General features: G+C 45.9%; 14 protein-coding genes across 14 annotated transcripts; 10 read left to right on the top strand and 4 right to left on the bottom strand.

The window, feature by feature from the left end:
- Nucleotides 1-273: 273 nt before the first annotated feature.
- N7500_007997 (uncharacterized protein) lies at nt 274-1125 on the top strand (the record flags this gene model as incomplete). The annotated part of the gene is made up of 1 exon (XM_056679141.1): nt 274-1125. One exon carries the CDS (start codon nt 274-276, stop codon nt 1123-1125), a length of 852 nt encoding a protein of 283 aa, XP_056529513.1.
- A 296-nt stretch (nt 1126-1421) lies between these two features.
- On the top strand, nt 1422-2612 carry N7500_007996 (aldo/keto reductase family protein; the record flags this gene model as incomplete). Its single annotated transcript, XM_056679140.1, has 3 exons — nt 1422-1625; nt 1717-1783; nt 1852-2612. 3 exons carry the CDS (start codon nt 1422-1424, stop codon nt 2610-2612), a joined length of 1032 nt encoding a protein of 343 aa, XP_056529512.1.
- A 159-nt stretch (nt 2613-2771) lies between these two features.
- On the bottom strand, nt 2772-4978 carry N7500_007995 (M3 family metallopeptidase; the record flags this gene model as incomplete). The annotated part of the gene is made up of 4 exons (XM_056679139.1): nt 2772-2967; nt 3021-3498; nt 3553-3688; nt 3749-4978. The coding sequence occupies 4 exons, from the start codon at nt 4976-4978 to the stop codon at nt 2772-2774; spliced, it is 2040 nt and encodes a 679-aa protein (XP_056529511.1).
- A 724-nt stretch (nt 4979-5702) lies between these two features.
- N7500_007994 (uncharacterized protein) lies at nt 5703-6551 on the top strand (the record flags this gene model as incomplete). Its single annotated transcript, XM_056679138.1, is given in 3 exon segments — nt 5703-5708; nt 5719-5936; nt 5996-6551. The coding sequence occupies 3 exon segments, from the start codon at nt 5703-5705 to the stop codon at nt 6549-6551; spliced, it is 780 nt and encodes a 259-aa protein (XP_056529510.1).
- Nucleotides 6552-6769: 218 nt separating this feature from the next.
- Nucleotides 6770-7870, top strand: N7500_007993 (map/microtubule affinity-regulating kinase; the record flags this gene model as incomplete). Its single annotated transcript, XM_056679137.1, has 1 exon — nt 6770-7870. One exon carries the CDS (start codon nt 6770-6772, stop codon nt 7868-7870), a length of 1101 nt encoding a protein of 366 aa, XP_056529509.1.
- Nucleotides 7871-8784: 914 nt separating this feature from the next.
- Nucleotides 8785-9715, bottom strand: N7500_007992 (2OG-Fe(II) oxygenase family Oxidoreductase; the record flags this gene model as incomplete). The annotated part of the gene is made up of 2 exons (XM_056679136.1): nt 8785-9472; nt 9546-9715. 2 exons carry the CDS (start codon nt 9713-9715, stop codon nt 8785-8787), a joined length of 858 nt encoding a protein of 285 aa, XP_056529508.1.
- A 1067-nt stretch (nt 9716-10782) lies between these two features.
- Nucleotides 10783-11037, top strand: N7500_007991 (uncharacterized protein; the record flags this gene model as incomplete). Its single annotated transcript, XM_056679135.1, has 2 exons — nt 10783-10927; nt 10988-11037. 2 exons carry the CDS (start codon nt 10783-10785, stop codon nt 11035-11037), a joined length of 195 nt encoding a protein of 64 aa, XP_056529507.1.
- A 429-nt stretch (nt 11038-11466) lies between these two features.
- N7500_007990 (cation diffusion facilitator family transporter) lies at nt 11467-12177 on the top strand (the record flags this gene model as incomplete). The annotated part of the gene is made up of 2 exons (XM_056679134.1): nt 11467-11866; nt 11924-12177. 2 exons carry the CDS (start codon nt 11467-11469, stop codon nt 12175-12177), a joined length of 654 nt encoding a protein of 217 aa, XP_056529506.1.
- A 169-nt stretch (nt 12178-12346) lies between these two features.
- N7500_007989 (membrane copper amine oxidase) lies at nt 12347-14988 on the top strand (the record flags this gene model as incomplete). Its single annotated transcript, XM_056679133.1, has 4 exons — nt 12347-13583; nt 13648-14467; nt 14602-14836; nt 14899-14988. The coding sequence occupies 4 exons, from the start codon at nt 12347-12349 to the stop codon at nt 14986-14988; spliced, it is 2382 nt and encodes a 793-aa protein (XP_056529505.1).
- A 1063-nt stretch (nt 14989-16051) lies between these two features.
- On the top strand, nt 16052-16543 carry N7500_007988 (L-rhamnose mutarotase; the record flags this gene model as incomplete). The annotated part of the gene is made up of 3 exons (XM_056679132.1): nt 16052-16187; nt 16260-16396; nt 16460-16543. The coding sequence occupies 3 exons, from the start codon at nt 16052-16054 to the stop codon at nt 16541-16543; spliced, it is 357 nt and encodes a 118-aa protein (XP_056529504.1).
- A 70-nt stretch (nt 16544-16613) lies between these two features.
- Nucleotides 16614-17415, bottom strand: N7500_007987 (phosphoglycerate mutase; the record flags this gene model as incomplete). Its single annotated transcript, XM_056679131.1, has 2 exons — nt 16614-17301; nt 17360-17415. 2 exons carry the CDS (start codon nt 17413-17415, stop codon nt 16614-16616), a joined length of 744 nt encoding a protein of 247 aa, XP_056529503.1.
- Nucleotides 17416-18589: 1174 nt separating this feature from the next.
- On the top strand, nt 18590-19633 carry N7500_007986 (alpha/beta fold hydrolase; the record flags this gene model as incomplete). The annotated part of the gene is made up of 1 exon (XM_056679130.1): nt 18590-19633. The coding sequence occupies one exon, from the start codon at nt 18590-18592 to the stop codon at nt 19631-19633; it is 1044 nt and encodes a 347-aa protein (XP_056529502.1).
- A 1511-nt stretch (nt 19634-21144) lies between these two features.
- N7500_007985 (uncharacterized protein) lies at nt 21145-21945 on the bottom strand (the record flags this gene model as incomplete). The annotated part of the gene is made up of 1 exon (XM_056679129.1): nt 21145-21945. One exon carries the CDS (start codon nt 21943-21945, stop codon nt 21145-21147), a length of 801 nt encoding a protein of 266 aa, XP_056529501.1.
- Nucleotides 21946-22581: 636 nt separating this feature from the next.
- Nucleotides 22582-24633, top strand: N7500_007984 (cytochrome P450; the record flags this gene model as incomplete). The annotated part of the gene is made up of 9 exons (XM_056679128.1): nt 22582-22861; nt 22911-22974; nt 23031-23292; nt 23364-23478; nt 23534-23625; nt 23693-24016; nt 24070-24180; nt 24231-24391; nt 24465-24633. 9 exons carry the CDS (start codon nt 22582-22584, stop codon nt 24631-24633), a joined length of 1578 nt encoding a protein of 525 aa, XP_056529500.1.
- Nucleotides 24634-25236: the final 603 nt, after the last annotated feature.

The following is a 25236-nucleotide window of genomic DNA, read 5'->3' as shown; positions in this document are numbered from 1 at the left end:
GAGAAAGGTTACATTGCATGAAGCTTTCCTATCGAATAGACTCGTAGCTGAAGAATCCTTACCCTGTTGGGGAAGTGCTCTCTATCTTGACGTTGCGGGGGCTATACTTATATGTTTTAGTACTTTTGATGACTACCCGTATTTACCATGAATTACAAATTCACGTATCTTACATCAAATTAATGATATTGTTGACTGAATGTATGTATTATAGTTCTCTCTTATGAGCAACTCGCGCTCCTTTCTAATAAATTTATTGAACCGAATATAACAATGAAGCTCTTGAGCTTACCTCGAGGCATCCAATTGCTTGGAGCGGTCCCCTTGCTATTGCTTCTACTCTTTTATCGCTGGCATTACACCACCATCCCCGCCAATATCTGCCTGAATCATCAGTATACCGTGGAGATTGTCTCACAGAGCCCATTAGTTATATACATCAATAACTTTCTCTCAGAGAAGGAGGTATCATGGCTCTTGGAACAAGGGTTCGTTACTCGAAACGCTATTTTCCCCATCGATTCTAAGAGAAGAAATGAATATAGGAAATCACGGTATCGACGAATGTTGACATACCAAGGCAACTCCCTCACCGATAAGGCCTTACCCGACGAAAGAAAAACATCCAGTGCTGCCTATCTCTCCAAATCCGACCCTGTAGTCGCGTGCATCGGCCGACGGGCGCTTGATTTCCACGGTGGAGCACAGCGAGCCCTGGGCGACTATGGAAACCCACAGCTGGTAAAATATGAGCCCAAACAATGGAATGATATCCATTTTGACTGGTGGATGGAGCCTCAAAATCGATCTGGTCGGTTATATAATCGGCGGACTACTATTTTGGCCTATCTGGATGACAATTGCACTGGAGGAGAAACTTCCTTCCCACTGATCAATGGCATGAACGACTCGTGCACAGAATGTCTAAAGTCTGAGGAAAAGTGCCGGTTTTGGACAGGCAAAAATGGGCAGGGGATGCTGTTCCCTCCACGAAGCGGGAATGCTGTCTTCTGGGTCAATCTGGATGCTGATGGGAATGGAGATGAGCGCACTCTACATGCTGCCCTCCCTGTTGGAGAGGGAAGCAAAGTAGCGATGAACTTTTGGCCGCCTCAATATTTTTAGTGGCCTTTCGTAAATTGTGTCATTTTCAATCGATATAAAATATTCGTTCGCCCGGACTTGCCAAATACAGTTCACTCCGTAGATGCCGACGGCTTCAGTGAACCCACAGTTCCACAATATAGACCATTTTACCCTGAAAGAAATATGATGAGCTTAGACATTTTAGGTAATTAGCTCGCAAGTTCTGATTAGCAAATGAGACTCATAGTAAATTGTCAGCTAGTCTAGAGACGCTTATAATAGTGACCTGCGCCCATCTCATTCCATCTTCCCCCTCACACCCAGAACTTTTAGCCATGGCCAACTCCCGATCAACCATCATTCGTTGGTCAATTTTCATAGTTGGCGGATTGGTGACTCTTGTCATCATTTTCAATTTATTCCAGCAGTTTCCACCGTTATCAGTCACTTCAGGCAAGAACAGCGAGGAATACAAGCCAGCTCCACTGCTCTATATCCCACCTCTTGGGCTGGGAACATGGCAGATTTCCAAGTCAAAGGTAGTTTTGTCCCACCATTTTTGTTCTCATGAGTCCAAGCTTGAAATTTCCCTAGACAAAATGGCTGATAATTTTAACACTCCTGATACAGACTTCAGCGGTTGTCAAGTTCGCGATCGAAAAGGGATATCGACATATTGATGCTGCACTAATATACGGTATGAGACTACCAATTCCCACATATATACACGCTCCTCAAACTTTGATAATTAATCATCTCCTGAAGGCAATGAGAAAGAAGTTGGCGAAGGCATAACTCAATCAAAAATTCCACGATCCTCCCTCTGGGTTACAGGCAAGCTCTGGAACGACGCCCACGAGCCATCCTTGGTGCGTCCAGCAGTTATTAAAACGCTCGAAGACCTTGGGTTAGAATACCTTGACCTTTATCTGGTGCATTGGCCAGTCGCCTTCAAGCTAGGCACCGGTCGCAAAATTGTTATTGACAACGTCAACATTCTCGAGACATGGTGGGCAATGGAAGAGCTAGTGAAAGAAGGGCTTGTGCGCCAGATTGGTGTCTCAAATTTCAACAAGGCTCAGGTAGAGCAGATTCTACGACATGCACGCATTCGACCCAGTGCACATGAGCTCGAAACCCACCCTTTCCTTCAACAAACCGCTTTCGTGGACTGGAACCTAGCTCAAGGACTCCGGGTTATTGCTTATTCACCTCTTGGGAATATGAATCCGATTTACGGGTCGTCTGATGATCCCCTCCTACAAGACCCTTTCTTGACATCCTTGGCTCAGAAAAACCGGGTAACAGTGGCGCAGCTCGCGCTTTCATGGAATATGCATCGGGGTGTAGTCGTCATCCCTAAGAGTGAACACGAGGATAGGGTTTTCGAGAATCTTCAGGCCCAGCATGTTCGATTATCTGATGATGACGTGCAATCAATCAATGCATATGATCAGAAAGCGCGATTCAACAATCCGAGCGATACATGGGGAGTGCAATTATACGGTGGCTTGGATGGTGTTTGATTACCAAGCTGTGGATATTTTCCCGAATAAATTTCGATTAAGGCTTTAGTATATTCATTGAAAGACTTTTGATTGGTTTTGAATTATATCGCTCGGTATCTACAGTTATGTGACAGATGTACAGAAGCAGTATCACTTTTTGCTTCCCAAAACGGTGCTTTATTCACGGGCACCGAGATCTCGGAGATATGCGTCAAGTACGGGCGGTCTTCCCAAAAATCTCTCCAGAGCGACCATTTCATTTTGACTTCCTCCAGGTGCTAGTATCATCTTTCGGTATCGGAGACCAGCATCTCTGCTCATTGGATTCGACTGAAAATTAGAAAGCCAAATGTCTGCCGCCAATATACGGGTGCTAGAAAATACGTAATTAGCACGTTTCTTTATATAGACCACGGCAATACATACTAGAGATAGGAATAATAGTTTGCTTCTTGACCCCACATATAGTGCGAAGTAGTAACATGTCCATTCCCCCAGTCTACCCTATCATCGGGGCCCCGTAGATTTGTCATTTTCTGTAGGAGCGAGTTGTACACATCGCCAATATGCATTGACTCGATGAGAGAGTGGGAACTAGGACAGTGGATCTGCATATCGAATTTGCTGAACGCAATTTGCCTGAGAGTGAGAATTCCCTGATTAACCCTTTTAGCGGCAATAAGGCTATGGACCAAATCTTCTGGAATCTCCTTTGGAGGTTGCGCGGTGATAGAAGGCCATTTTTCATCGGAGATGTAGGAATAGTGGCAACTAAGCAGCTGGAGACATTCAGGGACCCAACACCAATACTCGAGCAATTGGCTAGGAGCTTCAACAAAATCTGCAACCGTTCGATGTCCGTGGAAGATCGCATATTTGGATCTTCCGAGAAGATCATGTATGCCTTTTCAAGAATTAGTCCTCAAGCTCAGGGTTTCTCATGTTATTTTTCACTTACCATGACCCAACTCATGGAAGATAGTGATTAATTCTCGATGTTGGAGAAGAGCCGGCTTATCTGACGAAGGCTGGGAGACATTGCATACTAATGCGGTGGCAACCGGCTGATTCTGCTCTCCCATGGAGGTGTAAGCCTTGAAGTGATGTGTTAGCAAACGAAACTTTTTGTAATGAGATTTTACCTAGACACGAACGGGATATATGTTAAAATTGGCTGCATGATTGTACTTCCCGTTTCGAGGGTAGATATCAAGATAAAGAAATCCCAGGAAGTCCGAGTCTTCGTCACGCACACCAAAGACCCGGACGTCGGAATGCCAGACTTGCTCCTTGGTGACATCAAGGGGAGCGATTGATAGGCTGAAGATTGTTTCAAAGACCTTGAGCATTCGTTGAATTGTAATCTCTGCGGGAAAGTACTCGGCAATCAGCTCATGATTGGTATTGTACTTTTCTCGTAGCAAGCGGTCATGGTAATAGTCAAAGTCCCACAGGAAAAGAGACGATGAATGCTCTTCATTTTCTCCATCCTCCATTTTAAGGTGCTGTAATATCTTCAACTCCATCTGCGCAAGGGGCTGTAAGTGATTACAAAGCCCATCCAGTAACTGATCAACATCGTGAGCAGATTCAATCATCTTGTGTCTCGATTTCTGAGCTGCAAAAGATGAGAATCCAAGCAAACGGGCTGATTCATCCCGAAGGATAACTGCCTCATTGAAAATTTCCAGATTATCGGGGAATATATTTTGACTCCGGAGAAATACCTCTCTTCTTGTCTCAGCGATGTGGCACCGAGTCAATGCCAACGTGATATCCGGCTTCTTAAGCTTGATGCCCCTTTGGCCAGTTGAAGAACGTAGATTTTCTATAGCCATCCCCTCTAACTCGTGGAGATCTTTCCACACATAGCCAGGGTCAGAACTGAGATTTTCCATAAAAGCAACTCTGAGCTCAATCAGCCGATTTGAAATCCAAAGAAATCTGTCCCGCTTATCTCCTTCTAGTTCCAGCCCATTTTCCATGAACATTGAGTGAAACCTTTCGAGGAGCTTTTGATCTTCACTGTCTAAATTTTCCTCGGTGTGCCTTTTATAGACACTATTGATCAAGGCAAAAAGAGACCGCATTTGGAAAATACTCAAATATGCTTTGTCTACCATATTCACAGCCGTTGAGGATGCTTTCCGCATTACTGGAGACGGAGCAACTGCCTGGAAAAGGGCTAGGTACTGAACCTTTCCCTTGACCTCGTTATCAATATCAGCCAGCGGGAGAAGCGCGTTTTCAAATGTCGCGTTTCGGGGTGTAACCCGGTTGACTAGGTCATTCGAAGCTTGCTGAACTTGACTGACCAACTCCGTCGCAACATCAAGCAGCGTCGACGGGCTGATATTGAAAGTAAGTAATTTGGGAGTTGTCATGTTTGGGAAAACAAATTTTTGATGATTTAAAAGAGCTGTTGGACTAGGCTGGCGATATTCTAATTGATCTCCTTCGTACTAGTTGTCGTTAGTATCAGACCAAGATCAAGGTGGCCAAGAAGAATAAAAAGGCTTAAGAGAGACCTGCCAAGAGCTTTCAGAATCAGCGTTCATGTGGCACAGTGAGCGACCTAGCGTGGTTGGGTGTGTGTGTTGTGAGTGTGTTTGGGGCGCGGGGAGGTGGAGGAGTTGCCTCAGCTTGGTCAGACTCAAAATGAAAGATATCTGGAAGTTGAGGTTTTGAGGGTGTATTGTAACGAGAACCGGTACACCAAAACGGTATTAATTCAACCTCGTACTTCCATATACAAACACCCCAAGGATCTTCAATAAGTCCCCGATGTACCCTTGCCACCTTTGTGCCTTGGTAAAATCATGCGCAAGTGATAAGCAAGGATTTAATACTAATGCAGGGCTAATGCAACGCTTTTCATGTAGGGCCAGATGCAGTACACGGTGCTTTTGCCGTGCCTTGATACGAGCCCAGTCTTAGGCAATCGCAGCATCTGACAAGGCCACTCAGAATTCACAAATTAGTATCATGGTGAAGCCGAGTCTTCAACTACTTTTTTCAATTCAGCTTCATCATTGACATTCCGGTATCGTATTCCAAGATGGTATTCAACAACTTCCCCTCAAATCAACCACAGTCGTCCTTGCACTAATGAAGGTGATAACAGAGTAAATGGATACAATACGCCTTAGTTCCTTTGGCTGCATTGACAAGCCCCTTCCAGTTGATCTGGGAAGGATGGACCAGTTCTCACCAAGTCAACATGCCCAATGTGTCATGTGGTCCTTCAAACTATACTACTGAGATAGTTTCCCTCGATCCGCTGGCAATTTATATCAATGGATTCATGTCGAGCTGGGAGGTTGCCTATCTGCGAGATCTAGCGTGAGTAGAAGCTCTCCTCAAACATCAAGTTAATACTGATATCCTGGAAATGCTATTAGGGAGAGCCAAGAGACGTTTATGCATCACGAGGAAAAACACCCCGACGATAAAAACTACGCGTCTCGCCGCATAGCTAGTTCCTGCTATCTTACTATGGACGACCCAGTGGTTCAGTGCATTATTCAACGGTCAACTGATTTCGTTGGATTTATAAATCATGATGGGTTTGAGCAACTTCAAGTGGTTAAATACCGCGAGAACGAGAGACATGATCCTCATCATGACTGGTTTGCCTCTCCCCCGAAAATGGCGTCTGGTCTTACATGTAACCGGGCGGCGAGCTTTTTCGCTTATCTCGGAGATGATCCAGAGGGAGGGGAAACTTGCTTCCATCATTTGTATCCTGCGCCTCAGGATGCAGATCCAGCAAAGTTCAGTAACATCAACAGCGACGATGGTCTTGGATTTGCTACTAAGCCCATCACTGGAAATGCAATGTTTTGGATGAATTTGCATGCGAACAATACTGGAGATCTCCGTGTGCAACACTCAGCGCTCCCGATCAGATCTGGAACAAAGTATGGCATGAACATATTGTTGAAGAGGTGTTTCTAGCAGAGAAGGGCAAGGGGAATAAATAATACATCGCGGCCACTTTTTCTATCCTCTCGATATGCAACTTAGGCATCAAATAGAACATTGCGATTTTGTGAACCTTTTTCTACTTAGTTGATAAACAGCCAGTTTTACGTTATAAACGAAGTGAATCCTGGAAGGATAGCCACCTATGTCTTGTTGCTCATTTTTTCTCACTTGCATTACACTCATCCGAAATGAGGGAGCTCGCTGCCAGGATTCTTTCGAAAATATCGCCAAAGTATATCATATACGCCGTGGCCTTCATCATCCTAATCTCAGCATTTGGCGACCGCACAAGACCCCCTCCGTCAAATCTGGCACAATATGGTGTGACTCAAAGAATACAGGCCTCCGGGGCAACAGCGACAGTCTATCACTATAAATTACCCAATGGGACATCGTACGCAGTGAAAGAGTTTCGGGGGAAACGACAAGGGGTATCCGAAGAGGCCTACATAGCCAGTGTCCACAACGAGGTTGCTATTGCTGCACGCCTTCACCATCCACGGCTACTGAAGATCCTCGACTGCTTTCTTGAAAATGGAACTTGGTATACAGTTATGCCGTATGTGCCAACAACATTATTTGACAGAGCGATGGGTAATGGCACCGCCCTCACTCATGATGAAGTGGACTGTATTTTCCGCCAGATTGTGGATGGGGTGGCTTACAGCCATGACCAGGGGGTGGCCCACTTGGATATCAAACTCAACAACATCCTACTCGAGAATGAAACGGATGTCAGACTGATTGATTTCGGCCATTCTCAATTCTTCAACAATGCAAAAGAGGCGCGGGTTCAAGGTTGGTGGCGTACCTCGATCCCATCCCCAATCTTACCATGCAGATGCATATGCAATCCTGATCCTGATCCTGAAGCGACCTGTGATAAGAAAAATAACGTTCCAATAGGGAGATTCGGTACCCCACCAAATGCGCCGCTGGAAGCATATCAGGCCAGTGCTTATGATCCATTTCCCGCTGACGTGTGGGGTGTGGGGATCATCTATTGTCAACTAATTGCCCCAAATGTGCCTTGGAATATGGCGGGCCATGCCGACAAATTTGCGATGTTCTCCCCATCCGTACCGCAGGGGCCGTCGCCACCCGACATGATTCAACTCCAAGCCACTGTGGAGATGGTTCTCAATCATATTCCAATGCGCGCCCGCCCATTAATTGGGAGTATGTTGCAATCAAATGCGAGCCACCGCGTCAGCATGAGAGAAGCATTATCGGATGGGTGGATTCGTAGTCTGCGTCGCTGTGAGCTGGATCTTGCCTCACATCATTGAGATGGGGGCCAAGTCGCCAGTTTATACCAACAACTTCAATGGCTACAGTCCTAATAAGCCTATGAATGTACTTGCAAGAAAAACGATACGCCCATACTAAATCACTACAAATAGTGCGTAAATCCGGAGACCCTTGCTTGCTTCAGAAATCGTGAATCGGTACCCACTACCTAGTTACCCATGTTATTAGTTGGATAAGCTTTTCTTTTCCAACTTTCTCACATCGCTTGAGGGATGCGTGATATTGACCCGACGGGCATCTGTTCCATTCAAGAAGATTTTACATTGGAACTAGTCTAATGGGGGAGGATCTGCGGTATCACATAGGACAATCGCCAGCCTGGCGTTGTGTTTCATTTCTTCACGGTCAGATTCCGAGAGTGGGGTAGAAATGTTCATGTTGTAGGAAGAAACTCAACAGCCAGTTGTCATGTGGTCGGGAAAACGCCTACAGTAGGTGGCTTATCGGATAAGCATCCCCGGTCTAGTGTCAGGCCCACGTGCCGTAACAAGCTTAGCGCCAACAGCGCCATTTTGATTTGGACGGGCGGCCCGCATCCCGTATGTTGTAGAACCTTGGAACGTACATGAACTATAACTGCGTATACAGACCAACACTGACCTTGGAATATATCGAGGGTTTCATATATACAATTAGGTAATGTGTTCTCAGAGAAAGAAAGAACACAATTATAAATAAATACTAAACCGATACTAGTACGTTATTCGTACAGGAACTTAACATCAAGATTGAGGTCAAGCAGAAGAGCAAATCAAGTCCTTGATCAATAAAATACAAATCAACCAATGAGCCAATATATCCCGCCATACCCAAAGAGTAGAATGCTGTTACATTGACAGATTAACCGTATTCCGCTATCATTATTCATTGATCGAGTTCATTGTTCCATGTTCTATTCGCTATCGTGTTTCAAACTATTCGCTAGGTTCGACAACACCCCTCGCTCTAAGAGGAAATCCTGATTCAAATCATCTGGCTGGTCTTCCCGTGATTCGTAAGGTCCTATAATGGGAGATGACTTGTAATGTTTGGTCCAAACGTTCATCCCGTATTTCACTCCTGAATGAACAGGTAATCCGGCATGGAGTGTCCGTTCATCACCCGTTCCATTACTAGCATGAAGATTCATCCAGAATAGTGCACTTCCCTTGGTCGGTTTCACTACCAGCCCCTGACCACTGGCTGGGATAGCATATTTGCGGCCGTCCGCGTTGAGGCTTGCCCCATTAACAAAGGGGAAGTAAGTCTCGCCACCAGTTGCATTGCCCCCAAGATATGTAAAGAAACTTCCCAGGCGGTTATATTCACGTCCTTCATCCCGGGGAGAACGACTGAGTTTTGGCCGATGCAACCAGTCACTGTGTAAATTGTATTCCTGGCCTGGATAGTAGCGCACAAGTTGCAGAGTCTCATATTCCACGTGTTCGATAAACCCAAGGAACTTTAGCGCTCGCTGTCCAACACAATGACAAACTGGGTCATCGTATGGCATAAATGCAGTCGATGATGATCGGTATGGTGTGTCGACAGATCGCACCTGCGTGTCGTCGAATAGCTGAGAGGCTCGGAAAAGTGGCTCCCTTTGTGGTTGTGAAGCTATGTTAGCCCAGCTCATAGTTGAAAGAATATCGAATCTTGGGGTTGTTTACTTACCCTACTTGCATGAGATAGTCTATCTCTTGCTCATTGACGAAGTTGTCGATATGAATGATGAGAGGATCAACGGAGAGGATCTCTGTGCTGTATCTTTGGTCTGCACATTTGGTCAGATCTGTGGCACTGTCTTGATAGAAGACTATTCTTTTGCCAATTGCGGCCAACATTGGCACTGCGGCAATCAAGAGGGCCCGGTTTAGGATACCCTATGTATAGTCGCTCGTTAATTTCAATCTTATCCTGTCTTCCCTTGTGAGAGAAAATGGAGTGATACATACCATCTCCTTGCAGATTTCCAGAAAGCCTCTACTAGGTCAAGTGTATCACAGGTGCTGAAACAAAAGTCAAGAGAGTCCGCGGTCTGAAGAAGTCTGGAAAGTAGGGATTGAAGTTCCAATCAAATTTCGTGGTTGACTCTCGTATTCAAATATGTGTAGTGGCTGTGGGGCTACGAGAACGACACACAACACTAGGGAAACCAGGTGCCAGTAAGGTGACTTTGTGGGAATCCCCAAAAAAGGCATACCAAGCCACGATATGGGTATGTGCCCGTTTCTCCGATCTCATGTGCTAGGACATAGCCCAGATTGTTGGTGATCAACATAAGATTACGGAGTACTATTCGCATGCACAAGGTACATCCTAACGAGTTTGGGTGTGCATTAATAGCCAATCCTTCGTAAGATGGGCATGAAGCCTTGATAAGCCTATATTCACTCGCCCATTGGATGTGACACACCACAAGAAGATAGTGTGGTAACATTGAGCCCTCTTGGCCAACAGACTAAGCGTACAGTAGACATACCAAGCCCCAAATCGTTGGGGTAGAGGTTTTGGTGGCTATCGGTACAATTGAGGCACGCACTACTGTTCATCTAGAGGAAGCAAGAGAGTTGTGAACTGAATGTAATGATCATAACTCTCTATTGCAATGAAGCTTCCCAAATAGCTTCATGAAAGCGAAATCATGGAGGCATAAATCTACAGAGAACTGAAGTCAGCAGGACCCCAAAGAAGGCAAAGCGAGGTCTGACAATCTGCATGTAAGCAATTTATCAATGCAACAGTAGTTATCCCCTCATACCCCGACGATCTTTCGTGACTTTGTGAGCGGAAGCGGCCACACTGCTCTAGGCTGGGAAGCATAAATACCAGGGTTGGGGAGTTTTCATCGATCTTCTCTGGAGAAAATACAGCAAGCCCAATACGATCAAGTCATTATACACTATCAAACATGAAGTTCTCCTTCGTTCTCTGTGCCGTTGCCTCCCTCCTTGGAGTTGCCAACGCCGTCGGCTTTGCAAATGCTGCTCCTGCGGCTCAGCCTGAGGTTATCGACATCGCTGACATGAAGCTTCGTCTTCGTGGCACAACCCCTCGTAAGTGAACTCACTTGGTAGCCAAAGAGGAATGACTAACCTCTTTTCTTTTCCTAAAAGCTCCTCCTTCTCCTTCCAAGCGCGAATACGAGGAAGATGAGTCCGAATAAATGGGCAATGAATGTTCCCAATGGACTTTGATTGAATAGGTTTGTCATTTGATGCTAGTGAATGCAGAGTAAAGTGAAGGTTAACTAATTGCCCTCAGGAACATTCGTTGCGGCCTTAGGTTTAGCCTTTGGCTCGGGCTGAGAGTGCCTTTTAATGGCGGATGTGGACAGAGAGAAAGCAATAAGTTGATACCATTCAATAGAGCTCCAGCTTGATGGCGAGTTTCTTAGAATATATACATGGTTGCAACAAGAATTTAGGGCCTTTCGAAGTAGATTCCTTGTAGTTACGTGTGGATTCCTGTTATTCTATATTAGTGAGCCCACTTTTGTCTATATAAAGCCCTGGGTCTCCCATTATTACTCTCCCCTTAGCTTCAATTTGGCCCCTCAAAAAGGTTTCAGCACAGTCTCCCTCTTCAAGTCACTATGACCCAAACAACTCAGCAGGAGCACCTCAATGTCACCTACCTAGGACTTTTTGCCAATCTGGGGATGGCAGTGGCCAAAATTACTGGTGGGTGGCTACTGTATAGCCAGACACTTAAAGCCGATGGTGTCCATTCGTTGGCGGATTCGATCACGGACCTCACTGCGATGGTTGTTCTGTTTCTCGACTCGTCCAACTTTTCTTTGGATATTTCTGGCACTCAAATAAAGACAGAGAGTATTGGTGCTGTCATTATCGGGTCCATCGTTCTTATGGGGGGTGTTCTTCTTGGAAAGGAAGCCATAACACTCACTCCCACGTCTTCAAAATCGGTCAACCCTCATGCCATGTGGTTTTCTGTACTCTCCGTGTTAGTCAAGGAGATTCTTTACAGGAAAAGTAAGACGCAATCTCTGTGCACTGTTTGAGACATTCAACATAACTGACACAAAGTAGCTATGAAGGTTGCACGCAAGAACAAATCACCGGCACTTGCTGCAAGTGCCGCCCACCATCGACTCGATTCCTTTTCAAGCGCTCTCTCTCTCGTTTCTATAGTCGCCGGATCTCTTTATCCAAATTCGCGGGTAGTCGATATGGCTTGCACAGGGATTGTCTCGGCTTTGGTGATCAAAGAAGGAATGGAAGTGATTTTTGCGAGTGGAAGAGACATCATCAATGCTGAGCCAAAGCATGCCAAGGTGGATTGAAGAACAACTGAGGAAGATTTAGAGCTTTGAGATAATTCTATTGATGTATGGACAGATCTAGCTAGCTTAAGTAAATCTAGTGAGGTATCAGCATATCAAGTTATAAATATGGGGCTTCCCCCTCTCTTTCCTCCTCTCCAGCTCACACTTGAATTTCTACTTTTCCGCCATGCGATCGCATTTTACTCCACGTCTGATTGCAGCTGTAACTAGTGGGTTAGTTATCGTCCTCACGGTCTTCTTTTTCTTCTATCAAACTGCACCGTTCTTTGCGCGTGAAATCAGTCACAAGGCATCCTCGCTTCCCTCGGACACTGATACCTCATCGCATTTTGCTCCACGACAGAACATTTGGGCAGATCTATCCGATCGCGAAGTGGTGGACGTTTTAAAATACGTCCATTCAGTTGCCTCTGATCTTAATCTCACGGCTGCCGTGAATGCTACACTGTGGGATAACTTTGTTCATGGAATTGAACTTTCTCGGCCCACCAAGAAGGACGCCCTGAGATATATCATCGGTGTATCTGAAATCCCTACCCCAAGATACGCGCGAATTGCCATCCATCACGGCACATCGTCTCGGGTATACTGGGATGAGTACATTGTGGGACCGTTGCCACTGTCTGAAAGCACAAAGTTAAAGCCCCTGGAATACAGTCATCGAACAGACATTGAACACCCTCAAAATCTTGTACCAGACGGAATTTCTTTCAAGCAATGGCCCTACTCAATCGCTCAATCCGTGGCCGATATCACGCAGGATCTCCTTGGAAGCACAATCAACGCAGACGGAAAGCTCGATCCGGATGGTCTGGAAGTGAGCTTCCGCGACCCCTGGGTTGAAGATGGTCACATCCTCCGTTGGTGTAGTTTCCAGCGGGCTGGAACCCGCGCCGAAGCAGGAACCCTTCTTCCACAAGGCCTTTATGTCAAGCTAGACACCACTGGACGAGATCCAACCAAATGGAAGGTTCTCAGGTGGTATTACAATGGACATTTGTATAAATCCACGGAGGAGTTTCGCGCTGCATGGCAATCACCCGGGTTCGAGAAATTGCCTCCTAACCATGATGGGCCGTGGACCACCATTGAGGACTTTTCATCTCATGCGTATGAGCGAGAAAAGCCAGCGCCTATCATGATCCACACAGGGAAGCCACGGTATCAACTAGATCGGCACGCTCAGTATGTATCATGGATGGGGTTTACCTTTTACTGGGCATTTGCGCAGGCGACGGGCATTACCTTGTTTGACGTACGCTTCCAAGGCGAGCGTATTCTATACGAACTAGGCCTTCAGGAAGCCATGGCGCAGTATGCCGGTAGCGATCCATTACAGGGAGCGGCGGCATACTTGGATACGTTCTTTGGCATGGGTCGTGCAATGTTCGAGTTGGTTCCCGGTCAGTGGCATTTTGCGTCATGGTCTCATCTAAGAACTCGAAGTATTGATTTGACTCGAGCCAGGCTACGACTGTCCCGCTTATGCGGACTTTATGGACACAATTATATATGATGCTGAGCGCACCCAAAGACGACAAAAAACCATATGTTTGTTCGAGTATACAGCGGATTATCCCTTGCAGCGACACTCAACATCATTCTATGTGACCATTTCTCGGAATAATTACCTTGTGCTGCGAACTACGGCGGTAGTCGGAAACTATGACTACACCGTTGACTATATATTCTATCTAGATGGAAGCATCGAGGTCAAAGTACGGGCCAGTGGTTACATTCAAGGCGCATATTTGATGCCTGGGGAAACCCAAGAATATGGCTTCCGCGTACATGACCAATTCTCAACTAGCATGCACGATCACGTCATCAACTTCAAGGCCGATTTTGACATCGTTGATTCCCGAAATACCCTCATGAAAGTGAATATAGAGCCAAAGACCAAATCCTACCCCTGGTCAGAAGGGGAAGAACTGCACACTATGAGCCTCAGCAGTGCTCCTGTTTTGAAGGAAACTGGCTTCAATTGGCCTGCAAACTCGCAATCTATGTATGTTGTGACAAACAACCGTTCGCAGAATAAGTGGGGAGAGACCCGCGGCTACCGTATCATGCCTGGCTCGGGAATGGGCACACCGGCACACCTGGCCTTCGAAGGCTCCCGCAGTCTAGGCAAAGCGGCGGCATGGGCTATCAAAGACCTTTGGGTGACGAAACAGAAGGATGATGAAGTGCGAAGTGCCAGTCCGCGCAATGTCTTCAGCACGGATCGTCCTATGGTTGATTTCAGTCAGTATCTAGATGACGAGGATATCGTACAAGAAGATCTGTGAGTAATATCTGCTTGAGCCCTTGCCACAAAAGCTCCCCCGATTGTGTAAGGCACTGAATCTCCGACCTTGACAATTGGTCGAAACCTCCCATTGTTCATAAAGTTCTCAATAACTTACATTCTATTGTCAGTGTGATATGGTTCAATTTGGGAAACCACCACGTACCGCACTCGGGAGACATCCCCAATACTCTGCAGCACACAAGTTCCAGCTCTGCCATGCTCATGCCATTCAATTTTCATGACCGCGACCCCAGCCGTAAGAGCGCGCAGGGGGTTCGCGTAGATCTTGCGGGAAAGAAGTCGGGGACAGCGAAGGCCGAGTTCTTCGGTCATCACTACGAGCACAGCTTCGTGCTAGATGAGGTCAGTGGTCACTCTCCGTTGTAAGAGCTGACCGGTAATTTTCAACTAATAATTTCATACAGAGTCATATAGTTCCTAATTTGACCGCATATGGGGCTGAAGAGCACCATGTGAGAAAATTTCCATACACCGAAGATATGCTAGCCATGTAAAGTTTCATGATCATCAAGGCCAGCCAGTTGAGACACAGTCAGTATGTTGGATTAGGTGCCTTGGTTCTCATCTGTGCAATTGAAAGGGCCAAACTCGTAGCTTGTTGACATTCAATTCTCTGAGTTTTCGGTGCATTGTGTCAGGATTTGTTTTGCTTTCTCGTGTTCTAATTAAGTCTGTATATAACCCTATGCACTTGGTATAATGTACACAACTTTATGCAGCATGTGTGAAGATCTCACGTGATACGCAGCGAGACAGCAGGCTCTCATCAAATAGCAAATTGTGAGATTTAGTTATCTTCCATCACAATCAGATGTTTGACTCTTTGTAAAATAATATTCACTCTGTATTCCGTACATGGTGAGGATTTGCCATCCCGCGTCCAAAGAAGAAAAAGCACAGAATGCGAAGACCCAAAGAGCTGAGGGTTCAAGCCCCCTTTTATGGGGGGCCTGATAGCTGAGTACAACATACCCAATTTAAAAACGGTGGAAAATTCCAAAAACATGAATTACCGGGCATGACATTGGCTTTCATAACTCAATTATCTTCTCTGAGTGGCTCTGCTAGTGTTACGCGTTAAAGTACGAGGTAGATGAAGTTTTTAATCACTATACAAGTCCTAAAATCTCCATAGCTTTTGCCTCATAAACCTAAAAATATGGAGATCTGGATTAAGGATCAAAAGCTATATCTCTTAATCCCATCAACGACCAGAATTATGAGGATCTAGATTTCCATGATGTTCAAAAGTCGCACCTAGGTCCACGGGTATGTTGATGTATTAATCAATTTACCATACCTACAATGTACAGATCGTGTATAGAGAGCCGTGGTTAAGAAAGCGACCAGGCGTGACGAACCATTCCCAAAAGAGGTTTTGAATCCTGAGCACTATCGGCCTCTATCCACAATATATGCCAAGCACTCGGGTTAGTGTACTCCGAGTGCGGCTGAAGTTGAGGCGAGAGGGGCATAAATAGGACCCCTCGGTCTTCTTTTCTTGCATTCTACTGTATTTCTAAACATTTCAAACATCTATATCGAAGATACCTCACAATGGCTCAACCTCAACCTCGCCGCTTCGCCCAGATCGTCCATCTCAAGCCCTCCGCGGTTACTGCATACAAGGAATGCCACGCCAATGTCTGGCCTGAGATTCTTCAAAAGATCAAGGAGTGCAACATTGTAGACTGTCAGTTTCAACATCAAAATCATGTATAAACATACTGTATGTTCAAGCGGGCTGACATGCTATCTGATCCAGACTCAATCTACTTCGACGATGATCGGACGCTCTTCGCGACATTCAAGTATGTCGGCACAGACATCGTCGCTGATATGAAGAACATGAGATCAGACCCTAGAATGAGAGAGTGGTGGGCTATGACTGATGAGATGCAGGTATGTTGATAATCTCACACACAAGTAGAGGTACAGACGCTAATCTGAAGAAACCGGTATTAGGAGAGCCCTATTCCTGGAGCAGTAAGCACTGTCGAGGGTCCAGGGTGGTGGAAGAACTTGGAGGAGGTGTTCCACACAGAGTAGATATTTCGGCCATTGAGAGGATATTTGAACTTGCACATAGCTACAGATTCTTTATTAAAAAGATGGTCGATTATCGGAAAAATTGATCAATCTTTCTTTGCTTCACATCATGCGCGGCGGTTCCAACGCCCCCTCTAGTGCGATGGAGATTGGCGAGATGTTTCTTGTCGTCAATACTGCGAACAACAAATTGAAAGCCTGTCATAAGAGTAGGCGACATGGCCCCTTCAGTCGCGTTTGGGGTTATCAGTATCGTCGTGTAGCCAGTGTTTGACCAGACAGGTTTTCTATGCATGTTGGCATCCGGCGGATTGAAAATCTCGATAAAATACGTCCATAGCTCTTGGAGAATGATGCCGTGGGCAACGACTGCAATTTTTTGTTCGCCGTGTGAATCTTGTATCAGTAGTGGGAGCAGGTGTTGGTCGAAAAAAGCTTTAACCCTTTTTCTCATCGACTCTTTTGACTCAGGGATGACCCAGTCACGGGGTCTCGGTGATGGAGGAGGATCTTTCCAAAAGCGGCCTTCCATTGATCCATAATCCTTCTCTCTCAAACTCTGAGTCAATATTGGTTGCAAGGGTGTTTCACCGAGTGATGCCTGTGCATGGCAAACCCCCTCAGCTGTGATTCTTGCTCGACTCAAGTCTGAAGAATATGCCGTGGTAAATCTCGTTGAATTGGAGACAAAATGCCGAGCAAGGCAATTGATTTGAGCCATTCCATGGCTGGTCAGTGCCGAGTCGGTGGTGCCCGCCCTATCATATGAAGTCAGTGCAAGTGAAGGGATGCCCATTCAGAGATATCGGTTCCTACAGGACTTTGCCAACATTATGCACTGTTTCGGCATGGCGGATCAGATATAGCTGCATTCCAATATAAGACGGTAAAGTCAAGGTGACAATGAAGAGGAAGTCTAAATGACAGATCAAAGAACAAAGATCGCTCCAGTCAAAGCGATAGTGACACGATCAGGCTAACCCCTTTAGGAAATGTCAGACACCTGAAATCTCAGGGGACATTTGTCGAGGTCGTCGTTGCTGAATTTATTTCTCCTTGCTCTTTTGGTTAAGAATTCTTGTGGGGATAGACTCTCAGCTTTGTCAATTATTACAGAGTTTCCATAACAAAGCGACAATCACCAGGCGACCCAGTGGCGACAATCGTGATATTCACCAAACAATACAAATTGTAGTGCTCTCGAAATGCAGCGTCAGAATATATATTCACATTTATGTTACTATTTGCGCGATATCTCGATCCCTACCGGTCGGGTTTTATTTAGCATTCAAATATATACTTATCTAGCGATCATTGCTCTAGATTCTCAAAACTAAGAGACTGATGATGAGTGGAAGATTAGAATATAGCATTGGACCCCCTAAATGGGCTATAATAGGAGCCCTAAGAGCCCCCTACGAATGGGCTTCGAAGGTTAAGCTTATAGCCCACTGAGGCTTGGGCTTTGGGCCTGGGATCTAGGCCCATTTGCGGGACTTTGTGGGACCCACATGTTGTATCTAGGTTCCCCTGAACACGAGATAGTACTTTCTTTGCTCTGTCGCACTACTTCTTATATGTAGAGCTGATCATTTTACGGAGTAGATATGAATGCGATTGTTCCAAAAATATGCCGAAAAATAAAAGTATCCCCGATAGAGAATTTCAAGTCTTTTGCCGCCTTTGATGATTGTCTTGAAGGTCTGCAGGTCTGCCTGGAGCTTTTTACCAAATTTCGATTGATTAAAAAGCCCTGTTATGGGTCAAATATTACAACATGAAAGGTCGAACGGAAGATTCGGCCCCAAGTCACGGAGGAACTAACTGCATATGGGTAGAAATGCGGAATCTGTGCCCCCGGCTTTACTACACTGCTACGATCCTTTATTTTACAAATAATTCCCAAGTTGGACTTCCAAGATTCCTCCGGGTATTTATTTACATCAGACGGCGAATTCTTTTTTCCGTTTTTGAGACCAAAAGAGAGCGAACTTGCTCTTTAAAGGGTAGTCACAAACAGAACTTGCTCCTTCCGCGAGCAACAAGATGAAGTTCTTCCCCGTCTTCAGTGCCTTGGCGGCGATGTTGTCGTGCACGGCTGTAGTCTCTGCACAGTCCGATCCCGACCCAATTGGTACCATTTATGATGGCCATGTGCCAGCCAATCTATATGGCTCCAGTTACCCCTACCCTTGGCCGGTGAAGCAGTTCAACTTCTTCAATCAACGCCAGAACCTTTCGATGGCATTCATGGACATCCCAGCCAAGAAACGTCTCAAGAATAGGAAGACAGCGGTTCTGCTCCACGGAGGAAATTTCTGCGGCGTAACATGGTCTGACACTGCGCGCCAGCTTTCGGCCGCCGGCTACCGAGTGATCCTCCCCGATGACATTGGCTTCTGCAAGTCGAGCAAGCCCCAAGGCTATGCTTACAACATACATCAGCAGGCATTGAATATCCACAGTCTACTCACTGTTCTTGGGATTGAAAAAGTCACCGTAATCGGCCATTCGATGGGTGGCATGATTGCCGCCCGCTATGGCCTAATGTACCCGACCAGCGTTCAACAGCTTTTCCTTGTCAACCCCCTCGGCCTGGAGGACTGGGTAGCTAAGGGTGTACCTTACCTCTCAGTTGACGCGTCATACCAGAGCGGGCTTGGGCAGAACTTCACCACTCTCAAGGCGTATGAACAGGCCAGCTACTTCCACAATGCTCCCTGGAAGCCCGAGTATGATACCTGGGTTCACATGCTAGCCGACATCTATGCCAGCGACTATGGCTCCGATTATTCGTACGTGATGGCCCTCGTCACTGACGCTTTACTCAGTCAGCCTGTTATCCACCAGTTCCCTGTCCTGCAAACTCGTACCTACCTTTTGGTAGGAGATAGCGATGTTTCAGCACTTGGCAAGGCATGGTCTCCCCCTGCCATTGCTGCAACGCTGGGTCATTATGCCGAACTTGGCCCTGCGGCCGCAGCCATGATTCCAAATTGCACGCTCCGTATGTTCCCCGGTCTGGGCCATGCGCCCTTCCTCCAGGACCCCAAAGCGTTTTACAAGGTCCTTCTCTCTCTTCTGGACTAGATGGAATTGACAATTGGCACATCATGGCACTTGATTCAATATATCTTTGTCGTATGGGATTGCACCTTGTCTTCTCCACACATCCCGGGCTTTTCACATAATTTATTTTTGTTTTATATCGGGCCTGCGAAGCTGGAGTCCACAATGTCTCCGACTATATTTCTCCTATTGCTGCTCGTATGATCTCACGAGCTCGACGTTTTTCTTTTTTAGTTTCCGATCATTGCGTGTATGCAGGGGTCTTCGACCTTCAGACTCGGCAATACCGGTTGTACACTTCTAGTAGCCCATTTAGGGGCTGCCGGAATTGTGAGTTCTAGAGATGAATGATCGCGGGTTGCCTGAGATCTTCCACTAGGCTAGCCAAAAAGGCATATGTCTGGTCAGAACCTAATAAATAGTTTCTCAGAAGATGTACGGTTAGCAATCTTTCAATCCCTTCACAATGTTTGGAACTTCTCGTTAACTTCGTAAATTTGACATTCGATCGCCTTGGTTTTCAAATTGAGCAAGTCTCGACAGCATTAAATGCTTTGTACTAGTCATTGGGGAAAAATTCCGTAAATACGATTTTAGATATATCTGATCTCCGGTGCTACAGCACCCATGATATACTCATTGTGAAAATGAGGGCGGTATTCCATACGATAGCCTTGGTGCAAAGTTCAAGCGAAAAGTCCGGTGGCCATGCTTCCATGCAACATATCCGTAAGCCGCCCTGGGTTTTCAACAAATATATGCTCCCAGCGGAAGGTACCCATGTCCTTTGTTCCTCCTCCTATGTGATTGACTTCTGACCTTGACCTAAGAAAATAGGTGTCAATGAGGTCGTTAGGTAAAGTGGAGCGGATAATATCCAATAAATATAGTCCGTCATCATCTCCTGATGTGGATGATGACAATGGAAAAGGGTAGGCTCGATGGTCGGCAAGGATGGCTTGAGACAGGCGGTCATGATTCATTCCGATGAAGGTTCTGTGATGCTCTGTATTGTCTGCACAAGAACTGTGCGTATGCCGTGGCTCAGAAGACTTGGGGCTGCCCTCTGGCGGCCTATCAGAGATTCTGGCGATATACTCTTCGTGTGGGCCATGAATACTGTTACCCAAGATGCAAATCATCGGAGCATGTCTCAGGGTGGAGTTTTGAAGATCATCAAACGTCACAGACTTCAACTCCCAGTGAAGTTCCGGGAGAATGTGGTGTCCGAAGTCTTGTTGTGTTCTTGGCCCCTGGAGCGTTGCTATATATGCATTCAGATGATAGCCTAGCTGAACCTCAGCTACCAACACGCAGAGAGTTTCAAGATGGTGAATATATACCTTCAGAACAGAAGTGTCGATCGACTAACAGCACAGGCCAATTGTTTGCTGCCCAAGCCCGACGGCAGACAAGAAATCCAACATATGCGGCGACGACAAGATGACCTTTTGGAGATTTCTTTATCGAATTGTCGACTAGCCTACAGTTGTTCTCTAAATATCAATATGTGGATCAATATAGGTATGCACTTACCTCTGTGCCACTTCAGAGAAGGAAAGCTTTGCTGCCCAGATCCGGACCCAAGAGCATGAGAGTGCTGATATCCATTTTTGCAGGGCCTTGAATCGCACATCCAGCCGATTCGAACCTGATGTCTTGTATAGGCTGTTTTTTTGATCCCAAAATGACGAAATCAGTTGGGAGGCGTAGGCAGCGGCATCTTTAGGCTGAAGACGGATTACAATGTTCTGGGTAGATGACTTGCAGCACTGCCTGTACTTCCCCAATATAAACATCGCAATCAAGTATCGAATGACGACGTGCGGATTTTCCACATCCCACTCTGGATTCTCGGAATCGTTGGATGAAGGAGGATGTCCGGGCTCTATCCATCCCAGCGAACTAATGATTTTGTCCATTGCATCGAGCTTTGATCCAAAACCCAGCCTGCTTGGGCATGTGTTATCTGAAGTGAGCTTGGAGCAAATGGTTTGGGCGTTCTTCCGCGTGGTATTTAGTCGTTCAATGTAGGCAGGAATTTGTAGATCTTTTCTTGAATGCTCAATTCCGGCATGTTTTTGGTAATAGGAATGGAGCTCCAGTAGTATTCCAGCACGTATATGGCATGCAGTCTCTCCCACATGGCCGTCGAAAGCTTTGAATCCCGCCGTATCGTTTTCGTGCTTTTGCGAAGACATAAGGTCGTCAAATAGCGTGAGTGAATCAATGGCATCTGCACAATCACGGACGGTGTCTGATAAGAGAAGTGGGTAGTTCTCACGCTTTTGAGAAGCTTTAGTTGCTCCAAACGGTAGAACTGTGTATGCCATTTGGCTTTGCTTTTCTGTAGGAATTGCTGAAGTAAGGCATATGCAATTATCAATCCCCACCAGACAGAATCTTACCAGAATTGAGAAGAAAATCACGGGATAAGTGGAGTGGCCGGACTTAGTAAAATCCAGATAATTTGTATATTACCTAGGTAGATGACTGAAAAACATAGCTCCTTTTAAGGCTCGGATCGGCGGTCGGAATGCTGGTCTTCGGCTCGGGCGGGCTGATCAAAGTTAACCTTACAAATCTTAAACCTTATGGTTAAACCTTATGCTTAATTTGTTCGCCGCAAGACTTCCAAGGTTCGAATCTGATCCACAGATTCGTTCTAGCGCGTTCTCGACACGATTGACAATTGACGTATTAATTTGTGATGTAAGCTTACGGCAACGACTTTTCTTACTTCCAAAACAATCTTGATGCCACTTACGTAGGAAAGTACACACACCCTGTTTGTTGCAAAAAGGCATAGTTTCCAAATGGGGATGCGAGGCGTAGTGGTGATCTAATGACTACATTAGAACATCCGAAAAATCTGCATCCCATATATGGGAGTTAGCCCCGTGTCTTATACCTGTCAGGAATCAAATCGGAGTCCAAGCAACACCTATCTCAATCCCTATTTGGCAAAAATGCGCATTGTCAAGACAGCATACGACCACATCAGCGAATTGAAGCAATTCATCCCAGATGGCCATGGTCATTTTGGGATTGGCTCTTTTATTCTGTTCTTGTCATGTGCATGTCTGATTTATATTGTCGTGAAGGCTATCTCACGCCTTTACTTCCATCCCTTGAGTGACATACCTGGCCCTCCCCTGGCTGCTGTGAGCAGGTGGTATGACTTTTATTATAATGTCATCCGTGATGGTACCTACTCCAGCCAGTGGCCACGGCTGCACAAGAAGTATAGTAAGTGAAACATGTAGAATGCATAAAGATTCAGACTAACATGGGGTAGAATCCCCGGTCATCCGTATCGGCGTCAATCATGTGCATGTAGCGGATGAAAGCCTTTATCATGAGTACAGTGTCCCCAATGATCCATGGAGACGCTTCTTGACCTAACATGGCTATGTAGGATATACTGCTCTGGAACCCAATACAACAAGGATCCATCATTCTACAAGCGCCTTGGTCTTGATGGCGCAATCCTAACAATTACGGATCCGGAACAACATCGAGCTTACCGCAATATCATCAACTCGTTATTCTCGACTAGAACAACGAACGAAATGGGCCCAATTATGGCTCAAGAGGTACAAAAGGTAGCTGAATATATGGCCAAGAAAGGGAAAGAGAACGAACCCATTATAATCCAGCGCGTTTATCGTTCTGTGTCGGTAGGCCAACATACTTTCAATAATTCGGCCAAGGATTTTTGCTCACTGTTCCCCCTCTATGAGGGATTTAGGCTGATATGGTCTGCGAGCTAATGTTTGGAAAATCTCTTAACTTGGCTGAGACCCCTGATGCGTACCACGATCTGATGCAAAGTGTGGATCGATTCAGTGCCATAACATGGCCAAGTATGAAACTTCCAAATCCAAATCGCGCGTTGACTCACGGACTGACGTGATCCAGAAATGCATTTCCCTGTTATAAACAGCGTCATTGCAGCCTTCCCTGGCGTTCTCATCGACACAATTCTTCCTGGGTGGCTGGGATATCGAAAGGTAATGTGACTACCTTGGCCGTCATCTAGCATTTGCTGGGCCATATTGACAGAATAATCATCAATAGAAACTTGGAGGCTGGTACGGAGAGTCCAGTGATCGTTGTTCAATGGGAAAAGAAAGCGACAAGCGACCTACATTCTATGACCTAATTGTGAACGCCCAGTCAAAAGCGGATGATCTGAAATTTGATCGCGATTTACTAGTCGACGACAGTCTTAACTATATCATCGCAGGCATGGATACAACAAGCTATACGCTCGCGTATGCGACATATTATATCCTGACCTTGAAAGATGTCAAGGCCAAACTCTGCGCCGAACTAGACGAGGCTGCGCCCTTCATCCGTACATCAATGGACTTGCGGAAAATCCAACAATTGCCGTATCTGGTAAGTATATCTTGGCTGTGTATCTTGTAAAGACTCATTCTAAAGCTCCAAAGACTGCAGTAATCAAGGAAGCTCTCCGCCTGAGCGTTGCAGCTCCTGGAGGTCTCCCACGATTAGTCCCTACTCAAGGCATGGAGATTGGAGAGACGTTTGTACCGGGAGGGGTGAGTGCCCAAACAGCAATTCCCGGAATGTTGAATTAACACCGTCGCAGACTACAGTCTCACTGTCGCACCAAGTTGTACAAATGAGCGAGAGCATCTTTCCTAACCCTGATAAGTTCATCCCTGAGAGGTGGCTGGGTAAAGATGGCTCCAGTTTAGAGAAGTGGAATATCGCATTCAGCAAAGGACCCCGTCAGTGCATCGGTATGAAGTAAGTTTATCGCAATAAACCGAAATACCGTTACTATATACAAGAAAGGTTGAGGCTAATTTCAATACCCCAGTTTGGCGTATCTCGAGATGTACGCAAGTATTGCATACTTGTTTTCACGATTCGAGATGGCCTTGTTCGAGACCGATGAATCCAGCATAGAGTCATTCGATCGATTTGCGGCTAGAACTAAAGACCAAGTGAAAGTGAAGGTATTAAGTGATCGATGGGAGGAGAATTGACTGGAGAAATCGTACGCGGGCAGAGCGGCAAGGCTACAAAATTGATCATAATACGTCCTATGTAGATATTTGGGAAGGCAGTAATCAGGCAGGGATAGTAAAAAATCTATATTATCGTAAAGTCTTTGTGTTTCATACTTTCTTAACGGACTTTACATGAAGCCTGTGGGTATTCATTTTGGATTCGCGCAAGGGAAATAAATGCCAGCTACAGGCCCATCTCCAAGCTCAACTATACGATATTCCAAATTCTTCAAAGATAAAGTCGCTCTTGAAGGAATTGTAAGGGACATGCACTTAATCTCGCGATCTGTTTTGGTGGTTCAAGCCACCATCTCAACAAGGCGTCATGATCAAACCATCTGGCCGGCTTTGCTCTGGTTCCGTTCTATCGCAATCCGCAGTCTGGCGGTTGGTTATATTGCATCATAGATAGGCAATGCACCTATCTGTTATTTCCATGGACTTGGTGATGAGTTATGATGTCTTGCATATATGCCTTTTATGAAGATTAACTCTTCTTCCAATATAACGGGTCCAGCGGGACGGTAGAAGACGTTGAATTATTCGAACCCTGGCTAGAGGATGGGTCTATATATTTGT

The sequence above is a fragment of the Penicillium coprophilum genome, assembly GCF_028826855.1.
Source record: "Penicillium coprophilum strain IBT 35676 chromosome Unknown utg000005l_segment0_segment0, whole genome shotgun sequence".
NCBI lineage: Eukaryota > Fungi > Ascomycota > Eurotiomycetes > Eurotiales > Aspergillaceae > Penicillium > Penicillium coprophilum.
The sequence above is the reverse complement of the archived record's forward strand: the minus strand, read 5'-3'. Positions and strand labels throughout refer to the sequence as shown.